General features: G+C 33.0%; 1 protein-coding gene across 2 annotated transcripts; it reads right to left on the bottom strand.

Annotated features, from left to right (window-relative positions):
- Positions 1–583: 583 nt before the first annotated feature.
- UBP1B (oligouridylate binding protein 1B) lies at positions 584–8,211 on the bottom strand. Of its 2 annotated transcripts, none has more exons than XM_089808944.1 (11): positions 7,844–8,211; positions 5,283–5,344; positions 4,877–4,979; positions 3,111–3,187; positions 2,955–3,016; positions 2,714–2,801; positions 2,545–2,620; positions 2,263–2,293; positions 1,974–2,129; positions 1,617–1,879; positions 584–1,504 (listed from the first exon to the last, which is right to left on the bottom strand). In XM_089808944.1, exons 1-11 carry the CDS (start codon positions 8,018–8,020, stop codon positions 1,154–1,156), a joined length of 1,446 nt encoding a protein of 481 aa, XP_089665070.1. In that variant the 5' UTR covers positions 8,021–8,211; the 3' UTR covers positions 584–1,153. The 2 variants fall into 2 exon arrangements, with proteins under 2 accessions (XP_089665070.1, XP_089665069.1); XM_089808943.1 differs by having other exon boundaries at positions 2,952–3,016.
- Positions 8,212–24,261: the final 16,050 nt, after the last annotated feature.

Genomic DNA, 24,261 nt, shown 5'->3' on the forward strand with positions numbered 1-24,261 from the left:
AACAACACATGCAAGGTTCTGAAACCCTACCCGAACAACTTCCAAATCACATCATAATTTATAGTAATCCTGTACTGGTAGGGCTCAAAATGTACAGTAACAACAATATTCGTGTTGCAAAGTTAAGATGATATAAATAGCAAATGGACGCAACCATCCTCAAAGCTGGTACCGGTTCTTTCATTGCCAGATGATGATCAGAAGACATAGTCAACCATGACGAACTCTTTATCTCGATTCAAATAATTCCTACTACAAAAATGAGCAACCCTGGTTTTTTTAATAATACAAATTAGTTTTTTTTAATAATACAATTTGTGATTTGATTTGCACCTACATTACATCATAATATAAAACAAACCAAATCTACAAGTTAAAAGAGTTTATTCATGGATTGTGGAACATTCAACAACAATCGCAACGCAACTGAAAACTTAACAATATCTTCAAGATATGAATACAAAGCCTTCTAAATGTTAAATCGGGTTTCAAATAACAGCCGACAGTGCCAATACTAAATGGATAAACTAAAAATACTGATCGGTCATAACATCCATGGTTTTCAAGAGCATTTCACACAAACTTATTGAAATTAAAACTATTTTCATTATGCAAACCCAAAGCGCTTAATAGGTGTATAGTGAAAATTAGCATCTGGAGACACATTTAAGAAGAGCTTTTCACATAAGATGGACCATGTTTCTACAACAAATAAACATGGAGCCAGCATCAGTTTCAAGGATTTAATATTTTTCTCAATAATGAGAACAACTATTGCAAAACTTGGATCTGCTAACTTAGATCATTGAAAAGCTTTAACTTATTGAGGGCATCTTACTTGTAACAAGTAAAATCACTCATCTGCCAATTTCAAAAACCAAGGTTAACAACACCCCAGAGCATGTCAAATGCTCCAAGGCAACCTGAACGTTGAGAAACTACTCGTAGTCTACTTTTTCAATTGCATAGAGTTTGAAATTGAAATAACAATATTTAAAATATTTCAGAATTTTGAAAATGTACATCAGCTACAAAACATATACTCTAAACTGCTACTACTCACTATAGAATCCTTCAATAAGAAATCAATGTAGTAAAGACTGAAAAAAACATCGAGGGGCCAGCTCTTTCGAAAAACCACTCGTAAACAACATTACTGATAATACATAAGTTGTTGCCTCATTGCAGCCGCAGCTGCTGCGGCTGCTGCAGCTGGTACTCCAGCACCAGCCTGGAAGTTATCATAGATGCTCTGATTGCTTGCAGCACCAACCATTCCCATAGGCCCATGTCCCAGTCCCAGTCCCATTCCTTGCTGAGCAGAGAGTGGCAGTAATGGCTGCCCTGCTCCTGCCTGACTCATGTTCAATTGTCTATAAGCAAGAATATCAGCAGCTGTATAGCCTGGATTAAGCCCTGGAGCAACAACGCCTTGAAAAGGTATTGTTGCAGAAGGAAGACTAGATGTGGCTCCAGGAGGAGTGGGTTTGCTACCCCAAGAACACTGCAGACAAAAGTCCAATATTGTCAATGCATTACATACTCATCTGGGAACAAATGTTTTTCTCCCTCAACATAGCATGATGATAAAGCAATTGAACAGAAAAACAGCTAACCTTGATTGATTTTCCACATATAATTTTCCCGTTACCCAGCTGAATAGCCAAAGCAGCTTCCTCATGAGAACGATACCGCACAAATCCAAAACCTTTCTCTCTTTGAACACGAACATCCTCTATAATACCCACACCCAATGCAAGAAACTGCCTATGCAGTTCAGATTGGGTGACCTCACTGGAAAGGTTGCCAATGTAAACTGTGGTGAATTGAGGATTATTTTCAGGACCGGAGGCTTGAGCAACACTTTTTGACTGGGCGGCTGTACAAAACCATTCAGTATTACAGAAGGAACAATTTCAAATGCACATTACCTAAGACAACATAGAGAGGAAGAGAAATATTCTCAACTTCACCTGCTGGGCCTTGTGCATCACCAGAATTAGCAGAAACGGTGATTGCAGAATTTGAAGCAAATGGTGCTTCGGTGATCAGTTTGTCATCCCCTGGATTTCCAGAGGTTGATTTGGTGGCCCAATTACAGCGAATCTGACGACTACCAAGTGTTTTTCCTGAAAGGATAATAACACGACACTTTGACAGATGATAATGGGACCCAGTCTAAACTGACAGCAAATATTAAACAGCAAAGATACACCAAAGAAAGAACAAGCACTAATTGAAATACAAAAACCACAGACTTACCAGTCATCTGATTAATTGCATTATCAGCATCCTGCATGTAAAAAGCAAAATCAGCTTATTTCAACAACTAAACTAAATATTCAATTATACCAATACTATTGCGCATCAGTTATGTTGGGCATTAGATGGTAAACAAAAACTTTGGATCAAATTGAGTATGTTAGGCATTTCATATCATTTTCACACTGAATGCACATGGAAGATGCAAATACTTTCTTTTCACAATAGGTTACTATACAAGTTATTAACATCAGATATCTTACAGAATAAATAACTTCTTACCTGCTGATTTCTGAAGGAGACAAAACCAAATCCTCGGGATCTTCCAGACTTTTGATCCCACATAACCCTAGCATCCCTGTGTGCAAATATCATGGAACAACCTAAATTTACCCTCCAAGATGTGGATTAAAAAAAATATTAACATGTCTTGGGCTCATAAAGGACTTACGAACAACTAGGGTATATAGAAAAGCATGCAAAGAGTGTAGCATCCGTAACCTCTGAACTAAGATCCCCAACAAAAATGCTGTAATGACCTGGAAACGTATACAACCCACTGTAAACCAAATGTCCTCAAAGCATTATCGTAAATGGCAATTTATCAACATAATGACTCCTATAAGATCTCTTAGTAAGCAAATTGTACACAAAGCAGAAGAAATAAAAAAAAAGAGAATAAAACTTACAACCTGATGTATCTTCTCTTTGCCCACTAGCATAAGCCCAGTTAACCTTAATAGGTTGGCCAAATCTGTAGATTGCCCCAAGGAAAATTTACAACGGTTCCTAGATGCTCCTAAGTCAAAATATTAAATGACAAAGAAAATCTGGTGTATGAAGCTTACATTTGCCGTCCATTAAGGCTTAATATGGAATTTGCAGCAGATCTATGATCAAAGTAGTCCACAAACCCATAAGATGACTGCAAGTTATGCCAAGAAAGCAATTAAAAAACATAATTAATTATACATATCAATTTTTTAAGTATATAGAATAAGCCTAAAAAGCATGTATTCATTAAGGGCCTGTTTGGTTGCTGGAATACAACCAGAATAGGAATAGAAAATTAGAATATGATTTGTATTCTTTGTTTGGTGCGTGGAATAGGAATAGGGAATAGGAATACGTATTCTCATTTTAGCCCCAAAATGAGCTTTTGTCCATTCCAAAAAATACTTGTAATTGGAATTGCTATTCTTGCATTCATTTTCGCTTTCTCAAATTTGATTAAATTTTCAAATCCGTTTGACCTGGGGTGAGCGCAGGAACTTTGTTTTCAATATTTTCAAATATTTCAACGATTTTCCAATCGCGCCGATAGCATCTTCAGAAATATTTTCAAACGGCGCCAATTGCAAGTTAACCCTATTCCAATTTAAGCTTGCATAACCATACAAAGGATAAACAAAATTGGATTGCATTTTTCCATTCCTATTCTTCATTTTCCATTCTCATTCAAATTTTCTATTCTAATTCTCAATTCCTACGCTTGCAACCAAACAGGCCCTAAATGTAACAAATACGTGGATTCTTAGAAAGACCAATACACTAATCAAAGCAACTAACAACCGCTGAAAATTATGTCAAGCTCTTGATTCTTAAAAAACATCTTTTGCTAGAACTTGGGTTGTTACCATGCTAGAAGATTCAAAGAACAGTTAATAAAGTTGAGCTAGCAAGTTATCCTGATTGTTTTATTAAAATGAGATGGTGTGCACAATAATATCTGAAATTTCTTTGATAAAGACAATGGATGCGACTTTTCAGTTTACAGTTTCAGAATCAGAATGCAAACTCCACATTTGATACCTTGAAGACCAATGGTAATATTTTATAGTAATTCCGTTGTTTGCTAAATTTAATTATAATACACTACTTGGTTCTTTTTCCAAATAGTTACTCAACGCTTATCATCCTAAGATTAGAAGAGTGTCCTCAGGTTTGGTAAAATTACTAGTCTCCTCTTGTACCTCTATGATGGGGTAGGGTTCCAAAAGATCCCCAATTCACAAACGTGAAACCATTCACGAAAGATCACCCCTCAATCTATCTAATGACATAATATATGCAGATATAATTTCTATGGTATGAAGCTGAGATTAAAAAGATCACACTACAAAATTTTCATCAATTTGCCATCAGAATTATACACTAAATTAATATAGCAATATAAAAGATCACACTACTCGATTAATTTAGTAATAAAAAAGATCACTACGAAATTTCCATCAATTTGCCGTCCTCAAGATATTCAAGCATGGAAGCAGAAGTGTTCAGACAAGCTGTGCATTTAACCCACTGATTTCTTCTACAGCTTTGAGAAATTAAAGAATATTTAAGACCAAGCTAATATAGTACTATAGGAGTTGGTGATCAAAAAAGAGAGAATAAAGATATTAGTAAAAGATTTCAAAATAGCAAAATGATTATAAAACCATAAAGAAACATCCTTATGCCCAACTCTCCAAAAAATCATCATTCTAAGGCCTCCGTGAAATTAATGCACTGCACTGCAATTAATGCACGATTATAACACAGAATCCATGGTTTTAACTGCATTTCTTCTATGCATTATACACGATCCCCACCACACTAAGCATAAATATATTACCTTATCCTTTCTGATGAGCTTGCATCCTTCAAGTGGACCAACGCTGGCAAAAACCTCTGCCAGGAGACTTTCTGTGACATTCACATGTATATTACCTACATAACTGCAAAAACATCTATGCTTCAGCAACATAATTGAGCCAAAAAATGGGAAAGCAAAAACATCGGACCTACAGAATGTTTTCTTGTTTCAGATATTAAATTGTTATATAAATATCTTTATAAAAAAAGTAGATATTAAGAGATTATTTCAATCGCCACTGATATCATAATGATTTTTGTTGTGCCTTAGAAGAAGAAAAAAGATGGTCATAATACCTGATGCGATCAGCATAAGTAGAATAATAAAAGTGAACGAAAAAAGAAAAGTTGTAAACGAAGAAAAAAACCACGGACAGTGGACTCACACACTGCGGCATGAACTGGAATCAAACCCGGGTGGCAGATTTCCACTTGGAATTGGCTCAATCTGCAAAACGTAAATGTAAAAAAATGCAAAAAAGGGAAAAAAAAGAAAATAACCTATCAAAAAGTTTAGCAAACTAAGCTAACATATAATTTATCTCCTAAGATGAAAAAAAACATTCCATAACAAAGCCCAAGTAAACACTGATTCCAGTGCTTACCATGGAACTGCTGTAAAAGACAATAAACTATGAAAAAAAATCTAGCTCTTCAACAACACTTACGCAGCATCCATCTGACTATAAACAAAAACTACAAATACTATTGTTTAAAACAACAAATGCCAAGAAAAAAAGGTAAACTAATACACCATGGATTACCAAACTAAGATAATAAGAAGTGATATTGCAATCTACGCAGATTAATTATTCACTAAGCATGAAAACAGTTGGTGAAAAATGTCCTTCGAAAAATAACTTGCATTCTAAGGGTAGTACAGCTCCGCTGGGGCTCTATCCATTCAAGATGAAATAAATACAGAAATATATGGTAATTTACATAAATAGTTGTTATCATTTAAAATTAATATTAATAAGAGATCAGTCTCATTTTTTTAAATGAAGCATACTTCTTTTTGTTCTAACAAATTGACCTTAGCCAAGTTTAATTTTCCGATTATATTCACAAGGAAGTATCAAGAGCAGAGCTATTAATTCAGAAATAAAAAACAGGTGCCAAAATTGGTTAAATTTCTCTGAGATGTTAATGTAAGGGTTATACCAAGGATGCCTACGCATCTCTGATCTTTGGTGCCCAATACACAATCTTGAGCCTCACAGCGTTTTACCTTTTTTTTTAAAAAATTAACTAAATACTCGTTATTACTTATTATAACCTTGTTTATCCAATAGCCACCAGACTGGCGTCTATATTTATAACCCTTGTCAAGCTACTGGATGAAACCATGATGCCATAGTATCAGAAAAACTTTCCACAGATTTGTAGTATTCATCAGTTTCTTCCTACAAACTCAATCGTACAATGTGACTGAGTTGCATGGTGTTTAATACCTGAATATAATATATATACTCAAGTGGTCTGGTTGATAATTCAACACTTCATTTAATCTCATATCAAAAAATAATCCCCTGAGCATCTGCTAGTACGGGAATATGACAGCCCGAGAAAAGAAAATCCAACAACTTAAGTGGTCTACTGCCAGCACAAGTACAACAAACTTTAGCACAGAGACATCATTAGCCTTACTATATGTATTAATATAAGATTCGCTCGGACACAACAAACTACATACATGAAGGAGCTTCAAAAAGCACACCTACAAACTGTGCTGGCCGTAAACATAGGTACAAACAAAAACGTATTAACATAGAAATCCAATCTTAGTCAGTGCTCTATCCAAAAATTGCACTTTAATGATAATAGGAGACATTTGACAGAGTAAGATCAAAATCAAATTTCCCTTTGCTAATAAATCACATAAGAACAAGAGAAAAGAAGTGAGATAAGGATTTAACAATCAATGAAAAACTCATACATGGACTCAGAAAAGACAAGTGTTTGAAACGTACACTTTTATTTTATATTAAACGGTTAACAGAAAGAACCTGATTTTTTTATAGAGACGGGAGATAACTTTAGTCAGTCATTACGAATCGTATTGACAGCATAAAATTAGTCCCAGTGATATAGTAGTAAATATTACCAAAGCAGCCACTTGCATTCACATTGCAGATGAATCAGTGAGGAGTTGTGTTAACTTGGGGCCTTACAACCTTCAACCTTGTCAGACACAAATAATGCTCCACAAACATCCATGCCACAATAGATTATTGTCTTTCAATCAGGATAGACCTTGTGACTAGTCTTAAATACCAATCAAGTACTCAAAAGAAAGAGAACATTTAACTAACCGCGATCGAATCTGTTCCACAAAACCTCAAAATACTAAATGCAAATGCAAATGCAAATATAAACATGACAAATACATAACCCGAAAAAAACAAAAACAAAAACCCTCTCCAAGCCATAGAGCATCTGATTAAACATTGTCAGACTTCTGAATAAAATCAACCAAACCCAAGCTAAATTACTGAAAACTTGAAAATGAAGCGACGTTTTCCAACTAAACTCGAAATCCTAAGATGAAAACCAACGACCCTTATTAACAGCTCCGCCAAAATGTTCACAACTGAAATAGTAGCCGTATCATTGGAACGGCAAGACAGTGGAAAGCCATGAACATCATACTACACCAATAAACCCTACGGTACAAGCTAAACCTCCTTAAAAAATATTTTATAAATGAAAAATCCTGACGCAATTCTGGAATTTACAAGTAACGGTATCCACAAATACCCAAATAAAACCCGAAGTCATGCGACTTATACAAAATTAAAAGCACAAAAAATCTAACAAAAGCCGCAAACAAAAGGGAAAAAAAGGCAACTATCCAAGAATGTCAAGTGGGTATTCCAGTTAACTAAAACGTTTTCTTAAAAAACAGCTACCCGTCAGAAAAAGCAAAGGAGTATAGAAGAAATACCTGAGAGATGGGTTGCAGAAGGCCAGGATGATAAAGCCCCTGCTGTTGCTGAAGCATGGCCTGCTGCATGAGCTGTTGTTGCTTAAATCTCGCTTGCAGTTGCTGATCTGCCGTCCCAACTGCCCCCGCGGCAACTCCTGCTTGCTGCTGGAGCTGGGGCTGCGATACAGCGTACATTTTGATCTAATGGAAAAATATGAAACCCTAAAAACCCTAGAAAAATCGATAAGCAATGCCGTGCAGTGCCGCGGAAATGAAAATTTACACGATGCAGAGCAAACGAGCTATAGCTTATCGATGGATCGAATGATCGAATTCTGTCCTTTTCTTGAGAAATATCAGGTAATTGAAAGTACAAATAATTGCTTGAAGAAAAATGATTTTAAAAATGTTTGGTTAATTGTATGTGGATTTCTGGAAAGAGTTAAGTTTTTAAATATAGATTGTTGGCGTCCGCGGAGTGGTACGAAACCCCACAGACCGACTTTACTAATGGGATAAAAAGAAAGAGGGGTTTTTATTTCTATTCCTAGAGCCTGGTTCTATGAGAGGTTTCTAGCACGAACTACCTAGTTGAACGAAAATGTCTACTTGATGTGTATGGTGTTCAACAATAGTTTGGAGTATTGTTTACTAGTAAGATAGTTGTACACATATTTTTGCCATATATTTAATATGCCGTGAAAGGAATATATATAGCTAAAAACAAATTAAACATTATTAATTTTGTTTTTTTCTATTCTTACCTATTTCAATAATAAAATAAACAATTTTATTATCTCAATTTCAGATTAAGAAAGAAAACATGGTAAAAAAAATTAATTTTTTATTTATTATTAAAATTTTCATATAATTAAGTTATTTAATTTTTTCATCATTTAAATTTTAAATTTGTAAAATAGTATTAAATTATAAACAATATATTTATTTTTATCTATGTATTTAGATATTTAAATAATATATTATTTAAATATATGTTCTAATATACTTATTATAAAACATCACGTACAATCTAGAAAAATAATTATCTAATTTGAATGTATAACTTTTTTAACTTTAAGAATACATAGAAAATTCAATTATTATATATTTCATATTATTGTCTTGATATTAGTTAACTAAATATTAAGAATTCTTTTGTAAAGAAATTATATATTTTTAAAAATAACAAAATTTTACATTGTATGTTATAATAATTATTAAAATAAGTTAAAATTAAAAAATTTAATACATGATTAGTTTAATGAGCATAGGGCAAAAATATTGTACCATGCTATGAGATTTGGAGTGAGTAACTAGATCGATTCATCTCATGTGGTTGTCATCTTCATATCTTTGACTAGTAGGCTTTGACATAAACAATATAAGATGCTAGCAACAACAACAACTTCTACTATAACCTCAAAAGGCAAGGACTCCAACTCTCAAAGAGCTCTTGTTAAATTCAAGATAGTTAAACACATATTCTTAAATTCATATAAGAAATGTCAAAGACAAAAATAAAAATCCAAGATAGAAATCACAATGTTTGGAAATTATTCATTGATTCCATGGGTTACTTTATAATTAATTTTAAATCCAAAGAATCTTATTTAGTCTATTGTCACAATGAGGAAACCTTTAGTTGTTATTGGAATTTTTTTTTGTTGCTTGGCCAAACTTTTCATGTTCGTGAGATTTGTTTTAATAATTTAAAAATTAAAATTAACTAGAATACTTTCTTTTTCCTTTTTTTTTAATTAATTAACAATTCGAATGAATAGTGGTCCCTGCAAAGACATTGCATAAAGTTTACACCTTTCAATTTGACATTCCTTTTGGTTTCATCAACAAGGTCCTTTAGGAAGTTTTTGCTCGATTTTGTGAAAGTTTAGAAGGATGTTTTGATTTTTCGTCAAAGATCACCAAGTTTCATCTAGTTACAATTAACATGTCGGTAATTCAAGTTGTGTAGACAAGGCATACTAACAATAGTTTCTCTATAAAAACACGTATTTAATAATCATTTTCATTCAACATAAACATAATAGATGCCCACAATGTAATACACATCACATACAATAGAAATATGGCAAACACCAACATTAATAACTAACATTGGATATATGCAAATATGCATAAATTGGTAAATTGGATCACATCGCCACAAGGGGCATCTTTTCACCATACCTATAACACAACAACTTCATATATTAGGGAAAGATCATATTGAAATGCATAAATGTAAACATAACAACTTTTTCGATCATTTTGGTCCCAAAGTGAGCCATTTTAAAAATTAAAATTAGCTAGAATACAATTGTTTTCCTTTATTTTTTATTAATTAACAATTCAAATGGATAGCGGTCCCTGCAAAGGCATTGCATAAAGTTCACACCTTTCAATTTGACATTCCTTTTAGTGTCATCAACAAGGTTCTTTAGGAAGTTTTAGCTCGATTTTGTGAAAGGTTAGAAGGATGTTTTGATTTGTCATTAAAGATCAGCAAGTTTCATCTAGTTACAATTAACATAGCCACAAAAAAATTAATTGAAATGTATTAAGACCAACTACTTTGAATACATGGGGCACTCCCTTACCTAGTTCATACTCTAGTGCCACTAGATACCATTCTTCAAACCAATTTGAAACCATCCTCGTCTTCTTTCATCCCATCTTCAACACTTGTTAAGGGTTGGCATTAGAAGAAGGGCTAAAACCCTTCCCTTTGTAGTTCCATCTTCTTCTAATCATTGAATATGAGGATGTGGGTGTCCTTGTAAAGGGCCATGAGATGGATGGACCCTTTGAGTTAGAGGTTGAGGTACCGAATAATGAATTGATGGTGTGAGTAACTTCAACTCACCAAAAACACCCATACTTTGACTGTAATAGTTGTAACTTAACTCAAAATGTCGGTGATGTACTCAAATGCCCAAAACAGATCTTCATACGGCATTTTATTAACTTATTTTATAATTGAATCAAAGTAGACTATAGCTGAAAGAGATACATCACAACCTAAAAGAATTGCAATAAACCATGAAAAGACTGGAGCTACATCATAACTTAAAAGGATCACAAATAGCCATGAAAGGTTGGCATTAAGAGAAAGCCACATAAAAATACACAAATTAACAAAGATTACAAGGACCAATAAATAATGATACACAAAAGAGGCATTCTATTAACTTTAATAAGCAACTATTCAAAAGAGAGTGGAAATTGAAACACTAGACCAACTGTAGAAATGGTTAGACTATGAGAGACCCATGCTTCCTTTAAAGGAAAATCTTGTCAGGTTGCAAAAAAATCCATGCATCCAACTTCGTTCAACAAGTCATATGGGATGATGACATACATTGAATGGGATACTTGACCAACAACTTTATTAGAACAAAATAAGGTCAAATTTGTTGTGTGTATTCTGAATTCTACGGTTGACGATACAATTTATAGGTATGATAAATTTCTTAGAGCTATGGGAAGACAATGCTCCATCATTTTCTTCATGTACTACAAATTTTTACCAATTAATCTTCTATTCAAACAAGCCATAACGATGTTGTTGTACAAAGGCTCATTTTTATTTTCAGGAGGAATATGCATGAACATTTTTTCTTCTCAATCCATTCCATGTACTTTTGCAGTGAATTCCAGAAAATAATAAAATAAAATCTTAATGTTTGGGGTCATCTGATCTTAGTTATAGTACACAAACATGCTCTAACTTTTAGAATTTGCAAAAGCTTGATAGAAAATGCAGTAGTAGTTACTTTAATGCAAATACTTGGGCTTTTAAATCATTATTAATATGCATATGTTTTTCTTGATCAAAGATGCTTCTGATCAATACTTTTAAAAGTTGCATTTGAATTGGGATTCTAAGGAAGGCAAAATCGTTTTCGAAAATAATTGATTATACCTTTCTATAATAGGAAAAAATACTCCTAGGGCTTGTCCTATAACACAAATAGCTTGCAGCCACGATGTTCTAATGTTGCAACTCCTATGATGCCCAAAGAAATCTCTCTTTTGAAAGATCAAATAAATCAGATATTCTTGCTTCCTCATGCCTATTTCTCCAAAATTTATCTTATAAAACTTTTTTCCCTCTGAGACATTTTACGACTCTCTGATTATATGCTTCACGCACTCACTTTTATTTGTTTCTTGCGTAGCATTTTCTCTGTTTACTGTTAAGGGATTTTACATCAGCAGGCTTGGGATAGCTGCGCCAATTTCCTGATTTTCACTTTAGCTTTTATGCATTATGATGAAATGTCTAGGAGACTAAGCGGCGAAGAAGGATTATAGAGTGACAGTCTACCTTCTAGTCAGATTTTATGTAATCTCAAATAGGACTATAGATTGAAACGTAATAAGTGCAAGCCACAGGCATTTTCATTTTGGATCTATTGGAATTTTGGTGAACATCAATTTGTTTGGTAAAAGATTCAGAGTTATTGTTAACTATGTATGTTCATTTGCCTTCAAAGGCAACAGTCTTCCATGCAGTCAGGTTATACCTTCTAGTCAGATTATTTGTAATCTAAAATAAGACTTTAGATTGAAACATAATAAGTGCAAGCCACAAGTATGATATACTAATTAATGACACCAAAAATTGCTCTTTCTAACTATAGCTTTGTTCACTGTAAGTTCAGTACCGCTTCCACCCATGGACCAGAGAGTTTCCTCAACAAAATGGCAACCAATGATTCTATAAATAATGAAAAATCAGGGCAGTGTGAGTGAAAGAGCAAATGCCCAGAAATCTAATCAATGTTAAAGACAATCCATCTAAAGATTTTGGTGATTGTGTAGAGATTCAGGACAATGTATCTAAAGATTTCTGCAATCTTAAGAGATGCCCGTGGCTATACAGCCACAAAAATGCACTTCCTTTACCTTGCTTTTTCTAACTTTTTAAAAAATTAACCAAGTCCTCTCCTTCGTATGGAAGTGCATTTTCGTGGCTGTATAGACGTTGCCTTAAGAGATTGGTTGAGATCTTTCTAACTTTAATGTAGTTGATTCTATATGAGATTGTACCGTAAACAATTAGTGGTATCTAGTTTCAATGGTATCTAGTTTCAATGGAATGGACATGTTTGGGTGAAATGCCCACCTATAATAGCCTATCGACTAATAAAAAAGATGAGTAATTTGCTTGTATCAAAAAAATTAGGTTTGAATTGTTTTAGGGATTATCAAACATCCATTTAGTATATATGTGTGATGTGAATCTCAACATATATTTGACATATATTATAAGTGTAGATAAAATATGTGCAAGAGCAAATATTGAATAAGATTTTAAAGATAGCACATAAACAACAATACGCTAGAATTTAGCATAACTAAATTGATCTATGCATTGTGGCTGAGGTATACTCTTGAGAGAGATGGGTGATTTATTTTAATTTTATTGTATATTAATGATAACTATCGTTCTATATTTGTATGTGTAACATTATTGTGTTGTAAAGGATAAATGGCCATAATAAAAGTTAATTTAGTTATTCTTTCAAATGTGAATATTCATATTATGTCACTTATGATAAATGCCATCAGACTATAGCTTTTAAGCTAAGGTTCCACAAAGACTTGGTTTACCTATATATAATTAATTTCCTATTCATTTCCATAGCCCACGACATTCCTTCCTGATAAATCCCGAGACCCCTACTATTCTAAGGCAAAGGCACTTCGATGAATTATTGCTTGAAATGATTCTTAATATTTGCAGTAGTGTTGAACGATTATGACATGATTACAAAGTAGAGGCGATAAGTATAGGCCTTATTTGGATCCAGATGTAGTATATGAACAACAAAAATTCCACCACTTGCTAGTGTTGTATGGTATGACCAAACCTTAGAGGTTTGTTTTGTAAATATTTTGAACCTTACTAATGTTAATGATTAAAGAAACGTGAGATTTGGTGTGTGTTTGAATGACGTTATATCTAACTTTCCTAAATAGTCTTGTATGACTAGAATGTGGGTACAACATCTACAAGAGATGACTCTATTATATTGAAGGTACATCATACCATTCGATATTCTTTGGTAGTGTCATAAACCGAAAAACATGAATCATCTTTTATGCAATCCATAAGAATGGGTTTAGTCATATCACTTTTAAGTTCTACATGAAGAATCCAATAGGATCATTTGCTCAACCTTAAAAAGAAAGAATCTTAATTTTATTAAGTCTAGGAAGCACGTGTCAAAATAAAGCATGTAGTCGAGCTTTCATCCACAAGTGAGTTGACATCTTTTTAGTAAATTTATCTAATAATAGAAAGTAAAAAAATGTGTGCATATATATTTTTTCCCCTTGAGGTCCATCTACAAGATAATGAAAAATATACATTACTAAATGGCACAATATGCTTATGAGTTGGCACAACTTGATTAGATTACATTATAATTATAGAAGTATTGTTTCTATTTATTGTTTATGTATACGATGATATTTATGGATTGGATATATATTCACTTCAATATTTATATACGAGTCGATCCACTAGGATAACATATTTAATGAACATCAACTAGAAAATTTACTTGAATGATTTTAGGAATTTCCCTTGTGTAGTTCAGGCTCTTTATATGTGTTTGTTGCTTCTTCTTATCGACTAAAGATGTAATTCAAAGTACAATCTCGATGCTTTCATTGTCAAATAATTCGTTGCCTAAAGGATACAATCTGGATCAACATATTCTTAGACATCTTTATTATATTAATATTAATTTTGCACCTAAACATGTGAGAATATCTAAATCTAATTAAAACTCGGGGCACTTGAAATCTAAAGAAAAAGAAAAAGATTTAACAACACGAACAACCTACTTGAGAATTTCAACAAACTAGTGCAAGAATGTATGTGATTGAGCATCAAAGTACTTATGTTATCAGTTGTTGTTTCAATAGTAAAGGATTGGAATTATATCACCATCTAAATATCCTTGAAATGACCTAATAAATTAATTGGGGGAATAATATTTTGTTTTAGACAATATAGCATTATTCAATAGGATATTTAGATGGAAAGATAGGTTTGAAGCATATACAACACATGAAAGATAAATCTCTAAATTATTTTTGATGTGCTATATGTGAAATAATGTTTCATATGGCCTGTACCAAAAAAAATTAGCCCATAACTTCATCATCCAACCCAACCTTTGAAATGGATCTTGTTCATTTTATCACTTTAGAGCCATGATTAAGGGACTTGTTAAATATTCTCTAAAGATCAAAATAGCAATGAAAAGCCTAATATTTTTAACAAAACAATAACGTGGTTGATAAGATAGTCACAATGTACAAAATGTCTAGGTAATGCATAATCCTATGAGTAGGAATTCACTTGGGAAGCATCCCAAACAAGATATTAAGAAATTCTAATACACTCCTAAGAGGTTGTGTACCATATTATTTCACAAATTATGGAAAAAAAACATGATTGTCTTTCTGCTTATCAAGTGATTAATGAAAGAAAACCAAAATTAGCATGGTAGAAGAAAAATGAGTACCCTAAATATCACAAGGTCAAAATATATGCCACAACTAATAATTATTTCCAAGATCCAATTAATAAAGAAGACATTAAAGTAGAAGGGACGCTACCCTCTTTTTTAAATACCTAATTGGGAATCCATGAAAAATAGTTTGTAAAGTGTGTTGCACTCATCCAAATTAAGTCAAAACCACAACACTTGCATGTGTAGTAATTATTATCATAATACCCATCATAATTTTGGTTTCATTGTAGATAATATTAACAAATTTATACCCAAAGTAATGTGTCCATCTACACTAATCCTAATCCTAATTCACACATTCACAATAATCCTAGTTTGTATACCCATCTATAAATCCATGTCATCTATCATCCATCAAACTATTTATCCACCTCGATAAACGCTTCAACACTAAAATATCAATTTAGCAATATAACAACATAATAATAAATTAATATTAATAAATAATATCACAATAGGAAAATTCTTTCACATATCAAGGTATATTAAGAAATATCAATTACCCAAAAAGACATGTAGGAGAAAAAAATCAAATATATAGAAATGAGTATGCAAAACTTCAATCCAAAATCTAAGTAAAATTATGTAAGTCCTAACAAGGGACATTACAATTGGCATTAGAGCCTAATTCCTACCATCCTATGGGAATATGTGTTCTTATGTTTTAGATATCTTAATTTATTTAGCAAGATGGGAAACAAGTGTACAAAGATAACCTATCATGGAGACTTTTCCATTAAGAAGACTAGAGAAAGGAATTGATAATTGCCCCCATATGTGAGTAGGGAGGTAACAACCTCTGTCACAACTAATACGCAAAAGGTGGGTGTTTTTCTTTGAAACTGGAATAAGAGTTTGTTAAAGAAGAAAATAAGTGTTTAAAGTTCTACTTTTGTCATCCTTTTTGGCACAGCAAAAGGAAACAAGATTATAGAAAAAGAAAAGAAAAGAAAAGAAATTTACAATTTGCCATCATTGACTAAATGAACAAGATATGCAAAAAAGAAAGAAAAAATAATAAATATGTTTGAAACTGGTCACAGGGAATGATATGGATAAAAAACATAATAAGGAGTAGAAGTTAATGTGTTAAGAGAAGCAAAGATGTAACTTGTTACAACCATCATTAATTGAAAGAAGGAGCATTCTAATACACATGTAAGTAACATTCAAATGCATATAAGTAGTAGTTAAGAAGAAGAAACAATGAATAATATCTAGGCATAGAAAGTGGTAATCCAACTTATATGAAGTGATAGTCAAACACACATACAAGCGGCAATAAATAAATGCACATACAAGGAAATAGAAGGAATGTGCACTTTATCTTTGGAAGGTTGCAATTCTACCATTAATTCTTAAAGGTGACAAGAGATAATGAACTATTTATTGTCATAGACATCAATTAAGTTTACAAATAATTGTATCTTAGAACATTCTTTTTTTTAATTGGTAAAAGGCTTATGCCAATGTTTCATTAACTTTAAAATTACAATAATATTTTCCCGTTCAAGGTACAAGCACTTGGGGGAAAATAATGGGAAAGAAAACCATTAAGATAGCTTAGGACAAAATGTCATGTCTGCTAAATAATACATTTGCCTCTTTTTAGTAGAGGTCTTGAGAAGGCATTCATTCTCTTACATTTGTTTCAAACTAAGTGAAATTTGTTATAATAGTGATGAATTACATTGCAATGACTTAAAACATTATATTCTATATTACATTAGATGTTAATTCTTTGATGTGTTTTAACAATTTGTGTTCATCTCTTTTGATCTTAGTTTTTTTCTCATTTTCCTTTTCATCACACCCTTTTCTTGATAAAACCATCTTTCACACTTTGGTCCTATATATTGCTTTTGGCTAAGATCATTTTTAGTAGAGCTTTCCACAATCTAAATAATCAATTATAGAATCTCTACTAATCAATAGTACCTTGTTCCATATCCATTATTAGATGATAATTATTACAAATGTATATGTGTTGAAATTTGATCCCTAAATTGGTATCTACAACGACTTTATCTGTTGATTGAGTTTAGAATGAAATTAAATGAAACATGGTGCTAAATACAAAAAATATTAGTATATCTACTTTTCTAAGGAAGGTTTTAGGTAAATTTTAAACAGAGGTTAGGTATCTTAATTTGAGTTAATAAAGGGTGATTTATTGAAAATGATCTTTGATGTTAATACCATCGGCTCCTAAATTAACTAATTCATCAGCATGTTTATCGTGGTCTTTGTATATGTGTTTAAATTCAATTTATGTGAATCATGTAATTAGTCGAAGGAATCTTTCTAACATTGAATTTAGTTTCCAACTTGGAGTTTTACTAGTCCTAGTTGCATTGACAATTTTTTGGGAATCTCCTTCCACTGATATTGATTATGAGATTCGTCTAAGATGAAAACCCTTAGGAAGAGATATTATCTTAGCCAAATTATTGGTTATGTTATCTAGAGATTGGATAACATGTCAGTGATCTCACCCTTGCCATGATGAATAATGCATCCTATATCTTCCTTACCAGGATTGCCTCTTGAAGCTCCATCAAAGTTAAATTTGTGCCAACCAGCTCTAGGTAGTTCCCATTTACATGAAAGTCTTGCTTCTTTCTAGAATTCCTCCCTTTCCCATACTAGCGTGGGATAATCTAACCACTCCATTTTTTGTAAATATAATCATCCCATAGCAAAGATGAAAGTTATTTAGTTTTCTAAGTCTACTATTCATGGTTTCAACAATGCTTACCTCTATATTATTCCCCAATGGTTTAATTGACATTGCTTTATCTTGGAGAAGCCTTCAATTATGTTATTTCCATGATTCCCATCTTGCTATTGATGGGATTACAATCCATATTTCTTTTTAAAGATTATAAGAGAATTTGGAGGGACATAATTGTAAGAATTCTATGAGATCTGAAGGGAAGGTTGTGGACCAATTCAACTTTTGGTAAATGATATTCTGACATTTGAGAGCACAGGGATAGTTAAGTAAGATATGATTTACTATTTTTGCATTTTGTTTACATCATGCATATCTAGATGGTCCCTCTTTTCCATTCTTCTAGAACCATTTTGTAGTAAGCAATCCTTTTTGCATAGCATCCCAAAGAAAGTTGTATGATTTTGACCTAGGCATGCATTATTCCAACATAAGTAAAGTGGGAAGTTTGAATTGTGTTGATCCATGTACATAATATCTAGTTTGTAACCTTCCTTGACCTTTTAAATACCAACACCATATAATTTGGTCATTCCTTCCTTTACTCGTAAAGGTTATGTTGTTGACGTAACCCCAATATTTCTTCTTATGATCTTCGATTAGATTTACATTGTTTAGAGATCTCCATTTCCATCCTAATGCTGGATATTCCTCATCCCTTTCTATGTAGTGAAATAACTCCCCCTCCCCCCCAATTCTTTCTTTAATATATTCTAAATGTGTGTGTGTCTATATGGTTTGACTAAAAGGAGCGAGAAATAACCTCCCCAATAATCTTCCCAATAAATAGTCACTTTCCCATCTCCAATAGCCTATTGTTGATAATTTCTTTATATAATAGTATAAAATTTTAGATTCTTGATCCATTTGGGTGATCGTGGCATCAAAAAATATTAATGAGATTTGCATCTAGCACATATTTTTCTAGAAGAATGCTAGTCCATTTTCTTTGTGGTTCCTTAAGTAAATTCCAACATAGTTTGGCACCCAAGGAAATGTTTTGGGCTACTAGATTCTTGATACCTAGTCCCCCTTTTTCTTTGAGTTTGCAAATATTTCCCATTTAAATAGTGGAATTTTCTTTGTTCCAGAGGTCCCTTGCTAATAACTTTTTTTGATCGTTACATAAATGAGAGGGAGGGTGAATCAGTTATGTCCAATTATCATACAGTCCCTTCAAACTATTTCAGTAGTATAAAAAAATTATAAATTTTAACATTAATCACTTGATGTAACCATTCAACTTATCATTTAACTCTTTTAGTCACTTTCATTCAAAATTGTTAACTTATCATTCTTTACATTACCGAGTGTCAAAAAATTACTTTGTTATAATTGACCATAAACTTAGTTGTTATCAAGTTGTAGTAAACTTTAAAGCATGTAAAAAAAACTTGCAACACAAATAAAATTCATACATTTAACACCATGATTTTAACATGGAAACCCTATGAAGGGAAAAACCACTTAGGATTGGCAACCCCAAAATATTCACTCGTTTGAAGTGAGCTCTGCTAGGAGCCAACCTTGTTAAAGGTTACATACACATTGTTAATGTGACCTTGTTAGAGGATTTCATAAAAGATCATCTAGACCTTATCACTCCTTGTCCCTAAATAAATAGTGGCCTAATTTAAAGGACTTAAAAATTCCACTAATCAATGTTACCATATAGGATTTCACATACTTGTAAGCTCCACTCAATACTTTCAAGATTTTTTGCTACAATGGTTACAATGTAACAATAGAAATTATATGTTAAGAATAACAACTACCTTTGCTTGTTTAGATCTCTATTCCTTGCTCTTTCTTTGTCTGGTCTTTCTCTTGGATCTCCTTTCACTCTATACTTTTGACTAGATTATTAACACCTTCTCTTTCTCCTACTCTTCTCATTTCACCTAGTTGAACTATCTTCTTTCACCTTCTTCAACTTTGCATTCACAACAACTTAACACTCCAACAAAATGATCAATAATTAAAATCAACTTCAAACCAAAAACCTATAATTGTCTTAATCACCTCCTTAAATAGTCATCTCCAAGCTTCCAGATTCTTCCATATTTTATCACTTAATCATAGTTGTTGTTGATCTTAGGTTCATACCAAATTTATAGATTCAAAACTTTGTATCTATCTAGACATTTAGAAAATATAACTTCCATAAAACCTTGTGTCCATCCCTATCCTTCTTCAATCTCTTATCATTAGATCCTTATTGAATTTTCTCAATCATTGATCTTGTAACAAACTTTGATTTGTGCCTTAGACCATCTTGAACTGTCCAAATTTCCATCAAAAGTCGGTCTTAGATTCCAATTCATCAAACTTGTTCATCTAGTTGTTACTCGATAAACATAACATTTACTTGAGTAATATAGAACTCAGGCAATATTGTGTTTCTCTTTTTCTTTGCCAATCACTTAGGCAATGTTGCAGTCACTTGATGAATACAGTCTCCCTTCATTAACCTTATCACTCGATTAAGCTTGAGTTCCTCAATACATTGCAATAATATATGTTTGTAAAATAATCAAACCAATAACACATTATCATTGTCCAACTCATTCAAGTACCCATTGAATATCATACTTATCATTTTTGTCTTCATCATACTTTCTTCAAATCCTCTTCATCAATCAATTGATATGGTATTGTACTAAGTTAGCATAATGTCCAACCAACTAATACTTTGATTTCAATGACAATATAAAAACTGATATGACTCTTTTACATACATTCATAACATTACATATTACATTATTAGTTGGGGCTAACAATCTCTCCCATTGGCATTGATGACAACACATAACATATGATTTTATATTACAAAACATTACATAAGATAATCAAATGTATGTATTGACAACAATACAACTTTGTAGCTCTTGTTTTCAACTACAAAAACTTCGTAACTCAATGTGTATCTTCAACAACATATCTCCCCCTTATGACATGATCTCTTATTTCAACTTCAGTCTTGAATCTCATCTTCATCTTCAGTATGCTCTCTTCCTCTTTGGGTAATCTCCTCTTTTTACTATTTCTTGTTAGCCATTTTAGCCCCCTCCCCTCTTTCTTTTAGTATTGTCAATCTCATAAAAATCTAGGGTGATGTCCATGTCTACATTCTTTGAATTATTCATTTATTATCATGCAAGCATGGTAGGGACATATATCTGCAAGTCTTTAAATTTTTCAAATTGCATGTTATGTTCTTATGAATATTTCAAGTTGAGATCATGCGATTGCCTTTCATCACCTTGTCACTTCAACCTATGACTTAACCATCAGATAGGCTGCAAAGGCACAATGCAGTCAAGATAACCATTAGTGTAGCTTCATAGCCATTAGTGCTAAACTCCAGTTTCATGTTGTGATGGGTTATAAGGCATCTGTAGTGATTTTCCTCTACCGTCAGATCTCAGCTAATCAATGTCTGATGTATCCCCAATTTCTAAAAATGCACAAAGTTTAGTCAAAGTGGGAATATCAACAATTGACACCTATCCCCGCGGGCCCCTTTTTGGTTTCCAAATGATATAAATTCCTCAACCATCAAATCTTGTTGGATTAGCACTTGGTGTTTTCCCACTTTTCAAAGATGCACAAAGTTTAGCTAAAGCAGGAAAGTGAGCGTTTTCCATGTGGATGTGGTGGGATTGGACTCAGTTATGGATTGCAAAAAGGAGATGTGTTAGAGCACTCCATTAAAGAAACAATGTCTAATTGGTCAAGGATGTTGACTATGCCAAGGGAACTTCAGTTATATTGTGATTGTCAGATCTTGGTAGATCAATGATTGGCATAATCCTGCTTTATGAAGTTGCGTGACATTTAGCTAAAGCAAGAATACGAGCATGTGACATGTGTCATGGTGGGACCAAGTACATGTGAGCCTCTTGTCCACATCATTGCAGATGATCAAAGTTGACTAGGGCTTAATGTTACAAAATAATGATAATAAGGAAATAATCAAGTTAAGTAATTGTCGTAGTGTTGCATTGAGTTAAGACTAACATGGAGTTAAGGTGGGAAAGTGGCAAAAGCATATTGTTGCAGAGTCATAGCGATTAGTGGAAAGGAGCAACAGATAGTCATGATCAATGTTAGAGGATTGTTTTCACAACTTTGTAGGCTCTGATCTACGGTTAAGATAGATGGTTGCAAAGTTGGGAAGGGTATCAAAAAGTCAATTTTTTTGTGATCTTTGCACTATTCTAGGTGTCTGAGTTGCAATCAAGTTTCAAGTTGTGAAGCTACGAATTGGTGATGATGGTTAGCCTACCTATGTTTGTGACATCGCAAGGTTAAAACATGCTTGGTGTTCGATGGTTGCAAAGGTGAGACAAAGATAAAATAGATGACTTCGCATTGTCGCACAATTAAAATATTGTTAGGTCCAAACCACGATGATGGTGCCAGAGGGCCAATTTTGTAATGTTCACAAGGTCACAACGGTCAGTTGGCTAAGGTGTTTTAAAGCTACGAGTAGTGATAAAGGCTTAAGATGAAGCGACCATAGTTTCGCATGGCCAAACAGTTAAGGAGTGAAATAGGTCATGAAGCCACAAAAAGAGGCAGTTAGTAGCTCAACATGAAGATAGAAGGTTGGGCAGGGTGGAAAATGCTTAAAGGTTATAGGGCCACATGGCAAGTTTGACAGTCAATTTTTGTTGAATGATGAAACAACTGACTTGGCATGGTCGCAAACACAGAATTAAGAAGCTCTTTAATGGTGAATAGGTCCTTGATTGCTTGTACCTACTATTTTGAGTGTTCTCCATGCTTGATGAATGCAAATTTCCTCCTACCACCACCATGGTTATCCATCTACCCAACTAGAGTAGTCATGGTCATTGTTTCTGTCTCTTCAAGGCACAAATTACATGCAAAGATCAAATTTCCTATATATGGACATACATTTGATCAAATCTTTCTAGGATTGGTAGTGTTTCTTCTCTACAACTTAAAGGCAGTAGTTGAGTTTTAGTTTTTAGTAGAAGTTTTTTCAGTTATGCTTGAGCTATAAAAGCAAGTTTTGTAACCTTTCCAAGGGTCGATCTTTCTCTAATTCTATAGCAGTTGTATTACATGCTCTACTACTGTAATTTCCTCTTGCCTTTGAATGGATGTATTTCTCTATTGTACCTCTTTCTTCATCAATGTATTGTGCAATATCTTCTTGCCTTATGTTGATGTATTGCCTCCATTCTTCAACTACATGATTGTATCTATTTGGCCTTTAAATGATATAGAGTGAAGTTCCTTCCTTATATATCTTATTGGTCTCTGATCTTCATGTGGTGTTGAGTTAAGCAAGGATTGAATCTGTGTGTTTTCAGATTATGTTGATGAACTGTGCATTTTTAGGTAGAGATAAGATTGAACATATTATTTTGGTATATCACCCCCTCTACATTATATTAGGTAATTTAATTTTCATGCATTTCCTCTTCCCTTTTCCTCTCAAGATGTAGTTAGGTGCACCCTAATAGTAAGGAAGTTGACCTTCTCTAGAGACTCAATCTCATTGTTCAAGTCCCACAACTTGGAGATTATTTCCATGTTTCACAAGGTTGCCTTTAGGTCAAACTTTAGGTGAGGGTGCAAACTTTTATCACAACATTTCTCTCCACATTAACTACTTCTTTAGTTACTATCTCCCTTTTATTATCTTTTCTTTATGATCTCTCGATACACTTTTCCTCCTTTATAGTAATCATCTCCCCCTTTGATTAATCTCTCCCCCTTTGATTGCTCTCTCCCCCTTTGACAAAAATGTCAAATGTCATTATAAATTTTAGCACTAAACTTATGAAACCTTGTAATTATCTATATACCTTGCATGTACTAATTACATCAATTTTATCACATTCATTTTCACATCTCCATAAATGCTCCTAAAGTGTGAACACTTACACATCAACTCCATGAAGATATTATAATTCATCTATGAATTTATGTGACATCCCTCTTCAACTAGTGAATTTTGGATATGGGCAGGACCCCCACTTTACCTCTTAGATAGTCAAAAGCATCCTTAGGTAATGACTTGATAAATATATCAACACTTTGTTCCTTAGACTTCACATATTCAAGTCTCACTTATTTCTCTTGAACTTGTTCCCTCAAAAAATAATATTTGA

Source organism: Cupressus sempervirens, chromosome 11 (assembly GCF_028749045.1).
Source record: "Cupressus sempervirens isolate cs-2001-9-10 chromosome 11, ASM2874904v1, whole genome shotgun sequence".
NCBI lineage: Eukaryota > Viridiplantae > Streptophyta > Pinopsida > Cupressales > Cupressaceae > Cupressus > Cupressus sempervirens.

Excerpts from the sequence above, each read along its gene's own strand:
- UBP1B (XM_089808943.1), bottom strand. The coding sequence starts at position 8,020 with ATGTACGCTGTATCGCAGCCCCAGCTCCAGCAGCAAGCAGGAGTTGCC. Across the intron at positions 4,980-5,282 it reads TCCAGTTCATGCCGCAGTGT|TTATGTAGGTAATATACATG; the intron begins GTGAGTCCACTG and ends ATGTTTTTGCAG. Across the intron at positions 2,130-2,262 it reads TGCAATTAATCAGATGACTG|GAAAAACACTTGGTAGTCGT; the intron begins GTAAGTCTGTGG and ends TTATCCTTTCAG.